This window comes from Physella acuta, unplaced genomic scaffold (genome assembly GCF_028476545.2).
Source record: "Physella acuta isolate Inbredline_101_S28 unplaced genomic scaffold, ASM2847654v3 ptg001933l, whole genome shotgun sequence".
Lineage (NCBI taxonomy): Eukaryota > Metazoa > Mollusca > Gastropoda > Physidae > Physella > Physella acuta.
Window position 1 is genome coordinate 66,773 of NW_026733438.1, and position 11,681 is coordinate 78,453.

Consider the following 11,681-nt stretch of genomic DNA (forward strand, 5'->3'; position numbering starts at 1 on the left):
CAAAATTAAACACTTGAAAACGATTGGCCGCCAGATTTTTATCTCCCAGCCGTCGCTAGTGCTCGTGCGTTAGTTCAAACACCGGAGTTGCTGACGGATGAAAGTATGGAACACCGGCGTGCCATATTTTTATATATTATTGAATTGATGTAGTACAGTGTTTTTGTCGTTTACATCAGTAAATAAAAAATCTTAGACTGTGTTCGTGTGTCGAATGTTTTTAAATTTGAATCTAATTTACCATAATTAATTTGTGTTAGATGTTTAATTGGCCCATGACTTGAAGAGCTGCATGGATTTTTAGACTTAAAAGAACTTATGCCTATGTGTGTCTATGTGTCTATATATGTGTCTATGTTTTTTATGTATGTCTATGTATGTCTATCAATGTCTATGTATGTCTATATGTGTCTATGTTTTTTATGTATGTCTATGTATGTCTATGAATGTCTATGCATGTCTATATTTGCCTATGTGTAAGGTGTGTATATGTGTATGTTGGAGACAAATGAGTTGTTCTATATCAGATCGTACCTACAATCACATGATGTATTTCTGTCGACAAAAGAGACCGATTATTCCGTATGACTTGAGCTAAAGTCTTCCGTATTTGGCCAGTTGATTGCCACAATAACATTAGACTGATATGATTTTAGCAACAGGAGTTTTATTTTATCCCAAAATAACATTACACTGATATGATTTAGTAACAGGAGTTTTATTTTATCCAACAATAACATTAGACTGATATGATTTAGTAACAGGAGTTTTATTTTATCCCAAAATAACATTAGACTGATATGATTTTAGCAACAGGAGTTTTATTTTATCCCAAAATAACATTACACTGATATGATTTGGTAACAGGAGTTTTATTTTATCCCAGCGCATTTTGAAAGGACGGGAGTTGAATTCTTCTTCATGGTTTAAAGTGATTTAAATTCTGAAAACTTTTATTTTACCAACAGTATTTATAGCCACGTATCCTATGTGAAGTATATAAAAATGTATACATATAGTCCTGTGTAGGTACCGGGTAACCTTATAATAGAGTTGCACGAATCAGATTTGATATTTCCTGGTATGGAATAAGAGACACTCTTAATGAATAGGGCTACGTTAGACAGACTGGGCCAAATATCTGCGTGAGACAGATTGTACAAAGTATCTGCGTGTAAAGATGTATGACTGTTGGAGATGGAATAAACATCAGTGTACACTTGAATTGTTTTTATTATTCTATGAATGAAGTTATACCCAGTGACCTTGTCACCTTTGAATAATCAGTAGCGTCACAATGCGGGGAGGGAGCGCAGTACACAGGGGGCAGTGGCGGATTAAGGGGGGTGCTGAGGGGGCTGCAGCCAGGGACCCCCGATTTTTAGGGGCCCCCAAATTTCCTTTTTCAATCATAGTAAATTTTCCTTTAAAGTGATTTTTTTAACTATAAAAGCCAATGTTTTAATAATTGAATCACAAGTTTATTTCACTTTTTTTAATCAAAATATCAAACTCGAGCACACACTTTAATATAAATACCAGCCCGGACAGCGTTTGCTTATGACAATAAATTGGGTTAATTTTAGAGTTAAAAACACAAACAGCTGTCGAATTCTGACACATAAATGACATGAATCTGGTGTGAACATTCTATGATTTTAAACTTTTAAAAACATTTATAGGCCTTTACTTTTAGTGAACGTTAATATCGGGTTTACAGGCCAGGGATGACGTTCTTTAAATGGACGCCTGTGGAAATCCATTTTATTGTGGGCCTCATAAATTGATGACACCTAAGGGATGGAGGTGGTTTTTTTTACGCTTATACCGTGCTTACTGTTTTAGTTGGGCCTAGTTTAACCTCGTAGACCGTCCCTGAGTCCACCCAACTCTGATGGGTACCTAACTCACATTAGGGAAAGTAGAGGCGGCTGGGCATAGTGCTGACCACACAATCTCTTCATATGCCGAGGTCACAGAAACAAGTGAACTCTACTTCAATTGCCCCATAGGCCGTCAGGTTTACTAGTTTAACCTCTGTATGTTATTAATAATTTCCTACATAGAGTTGTTTGAAATTCTCTTTTTTTCTCTTCGCGTCTGCAAGCAAACACGCGCCAACAGCCTTTATCGTCTGCCCTATAACGACATTATAATATTCGCATGGATATTTATGTTTATTCAATGTTAGTCTGCATTTCCAGCTTTCTCACGCCCAATATAAATACTTGAATAACAGTTCAATAACTATCGTGACACGGATATACAGGCTCAGGAGTTTGACTCCCATTAGCCGGGCAGGCCTCGACATAGTGAACTCCAACTAAATGGGAAATTGTGGACTAAATCAGTCTCACGAAGATGCTGGTTTGAAACACTACATGTTGGTCGCTTATTCATCCGTAGGCTTGCACCAGGCTTTACCTCCCCAAACAACAGACGCGGGACATCGTCCTACCGTCTGGTGCCCGGCTAGGTCGATGGTCAGAGGTCTAAAACTTCTACATTCATAAAGTAAACAGCCATATTTTTATTAGTGCTCAATTAGCGGATGGATCTAGGCTCTCTGTATTTTGTTAGTGTGTGTGTGTGTCGTGGCAGTGGGTGGGGGCAACATATAATCATGCTAAAAATGAGTACATATTGATGTTAGGGGATCAGCGTGGTTGAATCGGTAAAGCTCGTGGATGCTTAACCGAAATGTCTCGAGTTCAAGCCCTCGGGCAGATATGGCTCGTTAGCTGGAGACAGCAGCTTTTCTAGGAGAGACAACTCCAAAATCAAACATCTGCTGTAGTTTGTTCTTGGTTGGACAAAGGCTATGGAAACAAATTAAAAAAGAAAAGCCGGCTGAAATCGGAGTCAATGGCCTCAATAGCGCATGACCAGTTGACACTTACACTTAATTGTGTTGGAGGGGATCCCTTCCAACACTAAAATTAAGAACGAAGAAGAATAGAAGAAGAAGAAGAATGTTAGATGTTTGTATCCAATTTACCGCTCATTGAACACAGTTGACAGCTTTTTTAAATTAGCAGTTTTGTAAATATCGGTGTCGAATGTTCCTATAAGTTATAAATAATCTATTAATATTTTGAATAGTATGCTGATTAGGATATATATATATATATATATATATATATATATATATATATATATATATATATATATATATATATATATATATATATATATATATATATATATATATATATATCAGGGGCCCCCAAAAAGTTTCAGCCCGGGGCCCCGCCCAAGCTTAATCCGCCCCTGACAGGGGGGGGAGGGGCTTTTTAGGGGGTGACACCAAACAGAAAAATGTGAACATTTACCTTCAAAACAATGGCTTATCCAGTTAAAAAATAAAAGAGTATGTGAAAGGGGTAAAAAAAATGCAACTTGTTCAAGTAGGCGGGGGGGGGGGGTGACACCCTGAGTTGCCGCACCCAACCTTGTGACGCCACTGCCAATAACTGACCAGCTGCTCCAACTGTTCAAGTAACATGCTAGCCGCAGGGCCCTTGTGACTGTTCAACCAGGGCCCCCACCCACGCTTCATCCGTCTCTGTGTCTATGGGTCTCTGTGGGGTCATCCATCTATGAAGTCCACAGGGAGGGGAGAGGGTGGGGGGATACTTACACTGCTTATAAAACGTCAAATGAAGACGGCAGTGTCCGTGTTTTAAATACAAACGCAGGTCAGCGTGTAAACAAATCAGGGTGAAGGCCTACACCGGGGTCATCGGTATCACACATGTCGTTTTTTTATCATTTGTACCCTCCCCCCTCCCCTCCCCAATTTTACCCGTCGTCACCAAAAGCCAGAACCAAACACATCAAATGACGTCGAGATTTACAAATCTCGACGTTTACAACTCCCTCTGTAAAAACAAGTTAATAAAAAGTCTAGTGACAATTTAAGCGCAATTTCCTTAATTAATTTTTTGTGACCAAAAAAAAAGGATATTTTTGAAAACTTTCTTCGGCAATATTGTTCTAAATTATGGCAGGAATCGATTGGTAAATGTTTCAAGTCGCTAAGTGGTCTGGTTGCCGAGATATGGGCCAAAAAATGCATTTTTTCGAGGTTTTTTGGCTTTTCCGGGAAATCCAGGAAGGAATTCCGGAATTTTTTTAGCCTATGTTCATCCTCGGAACTTGCTTAACATATTTGCTTTTGGAACTAGTCCTCGATATTGCTTCGTTGAGGAGGAGATACGACTTAAAGCTGCGGACACACATCCATCCATACATACATCCAGAAATGGCGAGTTAATCGCAATTGGCAGTATGGAAATTGCGCTAAAAAAATACTTAGTTGTACATTGTGTTTGTGTGTATGACTATGAGTGTCTGTGAATACGATAGCTTGGGTACAGTTTCTATGTTGACATTTCATATACAAGTATTACATTTGTAGTTGTGTATCAACTTTTGAGCGATTTCCGGTCAATGGAAGTAGTACTTACACAACTTGCGATTTCTCAAAAACCAGTAACGTAAGTACCTTTTAAGCTAAGTGGCAACATTTTTAAGTATTACATTATATACGAATTTTTAGCTTTTGAACCATTTCCGGTAACCGGAAGTGGTATTATACTGTATGTTTGTGGGGACACGGTAAACTATCGTTCTAGTTATATAAATGTATATCAAATGTATATCAAATATATCCGATTTATCACACAGATGTGTAGGCCTATCAAATGTATTTTACAGTTGTATATCAAATGCATAATACAGCTATATATATCAAATGTATTTTACATGTGTATATCAAATGCATTATACAGTTGTATATCAAAAGTATTACCCAGACCTTGATATGGCGCTAGAGCTGTAAAGTGGCCAGGAGACCACACTACTTTCACTTTCGTTTTGACGGGGTGAGAAATACACATGATAGGTAACTCGGTAAATAACTAATTGTGCTTTAGATTGATTTTTATCTCCCTTGGAATTTTGTGATGTCTTGATGTAATAGACTCACACAAGCGCTCATTAACACACCTAATAGGCCATATCAATAAATTCATAAATACGTAGGCATGTATATTTATTTATTTATTTATCTATATATTTGAATATAAATAAGTTTTAAATTTTTATTTGTCTTTGTTAATTTGTGTGTTACATAAAGGCGTTTTAAATATTTATTAGATCTTAAATATTTATATTTTATGTTTAATTAATTGTGTACAAATTTTACATTAAATTTGAAAGTAACTGCTAAGCTAACAAGAAACTCATGCAAACACCTATTTGAAATGAAAACGATAACACTTTGATAACGATACCATTGTTATTAGTTTATCAATAGCGTCAGATACAGATTAACAGCTAACCGGTCCACACATCTGATTGGTTGATTCAAGTCAACACTAGCCAATCCAACACTAGCCAATCCAACACCAGCCAATCCAACACTAGCCAATCCAACACTAGCCAATCCAACACCAGCCAATCCAACACCCAGCCAACCCAACACTAGCCAATCCAACACTAGCCAATCCAACACTAGCCAATCCAACACTAGCCAATCCAACACCAGCCAATCCAACACTAGCCAATCCAACACTAGCCAATCCAACACTAGCCAATCCAACACTAGCCAATCCAACACCAGCCAATCCAACACCAGCCAATCCAACACCAACCAATCCAACACTAGCTAATCCAACACTAGCTAATCCAACACTAGCTAATCCAACACCAACCAATCCAACACTAGCTAATCCAACACCAACCAATCCAACACCAGCCAATCCAACACCAGCCAATCTATTCTAACACTACTTTCAACACCACATACAGATCTATTTCACTTGCGCCATAGACCGTCGGTTTCAAAATGTGAACATTGCTTGCGTTTTTACTTTAGATCTATATCTAATTAATTGTTATTGTTTATAATATATTTAAACTGCACATTTTAATCCGTATCATCATCTTTTCCCGTTCGTGCCCAAGACACATGGGGCAGATGAAGTAGAGTTTATCTGTTTCAGAGACCTCAGCGTCAGCACTATGCTTAGCTGCTTTTGTTTTCCCTAACGATAGTTAGGTATCCATTAGAGCTGGGTTGACTCAGAGACACTGTACTGACTTGAACCCGGATCCGAACTCGAAACTTTCGGGTAAGCAATCTAGCTCTGTACACTAGGCCACGGCACGTTATATTAGTTATAAAATATTCCCATCAGAATATAGACAAAACAAATGTATGTGATAACCAGATATATGCAAATGTATTTACAACAAATATTATATTTATTACAGCACTTTAGTTGTTATTTTGTCCAACTAGATGTAAAAATACAGTAGAAATTAAAGTAAAATACAATACAATATTGCACGTATGTTTGTGTGTATGTGTTTAAGATAGTGCATTGTGGGTGTTTACAACTTGTAATTAATCCATTTAAGTAGGTTGTTGCGCGGCTTGCCTAACAACCGCCATTGCTAGGGAATTCATGGCGACCACGTCGGAGCGATTTGGCTGACTTCCGGTTGAACTCATTGTCCGTGTAAGCTATTAAATGCAGGTCAACATGGAAGCAGCTGGCCACTTTTACACGGTGTGTACTTTTGAAAAGGCATCGAGACATGTAGACTGGCCGCCCGTAGAATTTCTTTGTGTTTGATTTGATTTTCTTACTCAAGGAATTCAGCGTCATTACAAGGTAATAATTATTAATTGATTAAATTTTAAATTATCACCTGTTTTTATAATTTAACCTCTTGTTTAATTACTTTAATGTTAGCTCTGTCTATTCCATAATTAAAATGTCATCTTGACCTTAACAATAAGGGAGAACAAATCGTGTTAGCAAAGATCGATTTTTCGCGCCATTTTGTAGTGACTTCTTTATAATGTAATAATTATTAAATATTCGCACAGTATGTTATGACGAGATGTGAACCCTAGAGAGTCATGACGAGATGTGAACCCTAGACAGTCATGACGGGATGTGAACCCTAGACAGTCATGACGACATCTGAACCCTAGAGAGTCATGACGAGATGTGAACCCTAGAGAGTCATGACGACATCTGAACCCTAGAGAGTCATGACGAGATGTGAACCCTAGAGAGTCATGACGGGATGTGAACCCTAGAGAGTCATGACGAGATGTGAACCCTAGAGAGTCATGACGAGATGTGAACCCTAGAGAGTCATGACGACATCTGAACCCTAGAGAGTCATGACGAGATGTGAACCCTAGAGAGTCATGACGAGATGTGAACCCTAGACAGTCATGACGGGATGTGAACCCTAGAGAGTCATGACGACATCTGAACCCTAGACAGTCATGACGGGATGTGAACCCTAGACAGTCATGACGACATCTGAACCCTAGAGAGTCATGACGAGATGTGAACCCTAGAGAGTCATGACGAGATGTGAACCCTAGAGAGTCATGACGAGATGTGAACCCTAGAGAGTCATGACGACATCTGAACCCTAGAGAGTCATGACGAGATGTGAACCCTAGAGAGTCATGACGAGATGTGAACCCTAGAGAGTCATGACGAGATGTGAACCCTAGAGAGTCATGACGACATCTGAACCCTAGAGAGTCATGACGAGATGTGAACCCTAGAGAGTCATGACGAGATGTGAACCCTAGAGAGTCATGACGAGATGTGAACCCTAGAGAGTCATGACGACATCTGAACCCTAGAGAGTCATGACGAGATGTGAACCCTAGAGAGTCATGACGAGATGTGAACCCTAGAGAGTCATGACGAGATGTGAACCCTAGAGAGTCATGACGACATCTGAACCCTAGAGAGTCATGACGAGATGTGAACCCTAGAGAGTCATGACGAGATGTGAACCCTAGAGAGTCATGACGAGATGTGAACCCTAGAGAGTCATGACGACATCTGAACCCTAGAGAGTCATGACGAGATGTGAACCCTAGAGAGTCATGACGAGATGTGAACCCTAGAGAGTCATGACGAGATGTGAACCCTACACCATCATGACGAAATCACAACTCCTGATCTGACCACTGTCCGCGACCCACCTCGACTTTTGAGTTGTTGCCAAGCATAGTCATACCGTTTGAGTTGTGATGTCACATCGTGTCGGTGCTGCTGTCCTATGTGGCTGTAGCGAATGTAAACTTGACACCCTGCTGTCAACACCCGGTCAACTTGACCACACTGCCGGGCTAGCAGACGACTCGGCCAGGCAGATGTAAGAAAACATGGACTGGCCAACTTGCTGAGCACGGTGTATTTCTTGCTCCTGGCTCCCCCACATTGTACGGCAACCTCCACCAGTTTTGTGCCGGCAACCTTTGATGTAGGCAGATGTTTCAGCCGGTACCCCGGTCTGCCGGCTCTTTTGACCCACAATGTTGAATCTCCCGGCATATCTGGCGACATGGCGAGGTACCAACGAGACCAGTTTAACGTACGGAGGCTGAAATTTGTTTCGGGAACATTCTCCCGCTTGAGCAAAGGCAGATTTTTTAGTTTATATCTGGCGAACAAGTTGTTGGCTGGTCTTTTATTTAGTAACTGAGAAGTTTTCTTCGAAGGTGTTTTTATTTCTTTACGGATGGTTTTGATTTTCTTTACAGGTTTTGGAGGCGTTAAGTTGAGATCTGTTGATGCACTTAACTTAGCTGGTGGATGATCTGTAGCGCTTGCCGGACTTCCGGTCTGGTGACGTAGTGCAGCAAAGATGGCGTCTATGTCAGCGGCCAGTCTAACGTGGCTGGACCTCGCGCGAACTTCGCTCTCGTAGTTGGCCAGCAGTGCCGTGTCTTGGCTCTCCTTGTAACACACGGCCATCAGCGTGTCAAGCAGGCTCGACATCTCCTCCAGGCGCAGGTGTTTACCGTTGGTTGCCATGGAGATGGACTGGTAGAAAAAGTCGGCGTCGTTTCTCGCGCACTGCACGCCGTAGATGGTGACACCGTGTAGAGCCAGGGCCTTAGTCTCCTGGCGCCAGTCCAGCTTGTCCGTGTTGCAGGCGTCCCCCGGCTCATGCGGCACCTCGTCCCCTATCAGCACCACCACCCGCCGCGACCCCGGCGTCCACGAGAGCTCGGTCCGAATTTGTCTGAGGGCAAGTTCGTAACACTCGGGCTCGTCACCCCCGGCCGTCTGCTCGGCGTTTTGCACGAACTGGCAAAGTTGGGTGACGTCAGTCGTGAAGTCTATCCACTTGGTGACGTAGATGTCCGTGTCGCAGTAGTCGCCGTGAGCCAGCACGGCAAACCGGATGCCGGGGATGTCTGCCTGCAGGCGCTGGATGATGTCTTGGACACGCCCACGGACCTGTTCCAGCCAGTTGTACATGGAGCCCGTCGTGTCGAATGAGAAGACGACCTCTAGGGTGGCGTGAGGCGTGGCTGACATCGCTGCTGGTTTTAGTTGTTAGGTTTAAGGTAGTTAGGTTTAAAGTAGTTAGGTTTAAGGTAGTTAGGTTTAAGGTAGTTAGGGTTAAGATAGCTACGTTTAAGATAGCTAGGTTTCTGTGAAGCTGTCACAACAAGACTATGACCAGCGTTACTCTGTAATGCTGGTTACCCATTGATTGGTAGTAGCCTTTATATACCTTTAACTAAATCAGCGAAGCTACATTTTCCGCGATGTAAACGAATCCGCTTCATGTGCTAATTTTAGATTGCGGGTTTTCCTTATGGACCAGTGACCTTATATTATCTGAAAGTGGATATCCATTTTGATAATAGATATAAATATTATAAATGGTAACTGCAACGTCTTCTATAGTTAATAGCTAAATAACTTAGTTCTATAAGTAGACCTAATTTTATCAGTTCATAGTTCATGGAATAAACATCATCGATAAGTCAGTTTAAAAATTAAAACAAGACTAGTAAAAGTTAACAAATTCATTAACGTCCCTTGTATTATGTATATCTCATAGTTATGTCCCTTGAACGTTCAGTCTGTTTACTGTTTAAGTGTGTTATGTGTAATGTGTGAGTTGTCTAACACGGAAGCCTGAGACAAAACGTGTGATCAGAGCTGTGATGTGTGTAAAGAGTCAATGTGAAGAAATCTCCTGTTTATTTTGAGTGAAAGAGAACATGTAATGTAACAAAACGTGTCCCTGATTTATTGAAACTTTGTAGAGATACCATGTTATGATGTGTTTAGCGGATATCTGCACAATACAACAGAACAACCTGCCAGTTACACAATACAACAGTACATCCTGCAAGTTATACAATACAAAATACATCATAGTACGGCTTGCTAACGACACATAACAAAACACTCACCTTCAACATACTACAGCGTAGGCCTACACTCCACTTAAGGGAACTCAAGTTATTGTGAACTGTAGTAAAGTGAAATAACTATTAAAATGGTATGATGTAATCAAGCTAGATTGCGGCCCTTGTGGGTTTAATGTTATCAACTATTTTTGTCTATATCTCAACTTTATTAGCAAGTAGTCACACTCTGCTATATTAATATATAGAGGGTTATTTTTTTATGTTAAACCTAAATAATAATGAAAATAATAATTGAATAATTTGTGTTATGGGACATTGGGTGCCAACCAAATGGACTTTCAGTAGCAGCACAAATGGCAAGAATGGTCAGAATACACCTGGTTGGCAGAATACACCTGGTTGGCAGAATGGTCAGAATACACCTGGTTGGCAGAATACACCCGGTTGGCAGAATGGTAAGAATACACCTGGTTGGCAGAATACACTCGGTTGGCAGAATGGTAAGAATACACCTGGCTGGCAGAATACACCTGGCTGGCATAATACACCTGGTTGGGAGAATACACCTGGTTGGCAGAATACACCTGGTTGGCAGAATAGTCAGAATACACCTGGTTGGCAGAATACACCTGGTTGGCAGAATGGTCAGAATACACCTGGTTGGCAGAATACACCTGGCTGGCAGAATACACCTGGTTGGCAGAATACACCTGGTTGGCAGAATACACCTAGTTGGCAGAATGGTCAGAATACACCTGGTTGGCAGAATACACTCGGTTGGCATAATACACCTGGTTGGGAGAATACACCTGGTTGGCAGAATAGACCTGGTTGGCAGAATAGTCAGAATAAACCTGGTTGGCAGAATACACCTGGTTGGCAGAATGGTCAGAATACACCTGGTTGGCAGAATACACCCGGTTGGCAGAATGGTAAGAATACACCTGGTTGGCAGAATACACTCGGTTGGCAGAATGGTAAGAATACACCTGGCTGGCAGAATACACCTGGCTGGCATAATACACCTGGTTGGGAGAATACACCTGGTTGGCAGAATACACCTGGTTGGCAGAATAGTCAGAATACACCTGGTTGGCAGAATACACCTGGTTGGCAGAATGGTCAGAATACACCTGGTTGGCAGAATACACCTGGCTGGCAGAATACACCTGGTTGGCAGAATACACCTGGTTGGCAGAATACACCTAGTTGGCAGAATGGTCAGAATACACCTGGTTGGCAGAATACACTCGGTTGGCATAATACACCTGGTTGGGAGAATACACCTGGTTGGCAGAATAGACCTGGTTGGCAGAATAGTCAGAATAAACCTGGTTGGCAGAATACACCTGGTTGGCAGAATGGTCAGAATACACCTGGTTGGCAGAATACACCTGGTTGGCAGAATACACCTAGTTGGCAGAATGGTAAGAATACACCTTGCTGGCAGAATACA

At 41.3% G+C, this 11,681-nt stretch overlaps 1 protein-coding gene across 1 annotated transcript; it reads right to left on the reverse strand.

Annotated features, from left to right (window-relative positions):
- Nucleotides 1–7,985: 7,985 nt before the first annotated feature.
- On the reverse strand, nucleotides 7,986–9,377 carry LOC131931265 (uncharacterized). The gene has a single exon (XM_059287989.1). It carries the CDS (start codon nucleotides 9,375–9,377, stop codon nucleotides 7,986–7,988), a length of 1,392 nt encoding a protein of 463 aa, XP_059143972.1.
- Between the last annotated feature and the right edge of the window lie 2,304 nt (nucleotides 9,378–11,681).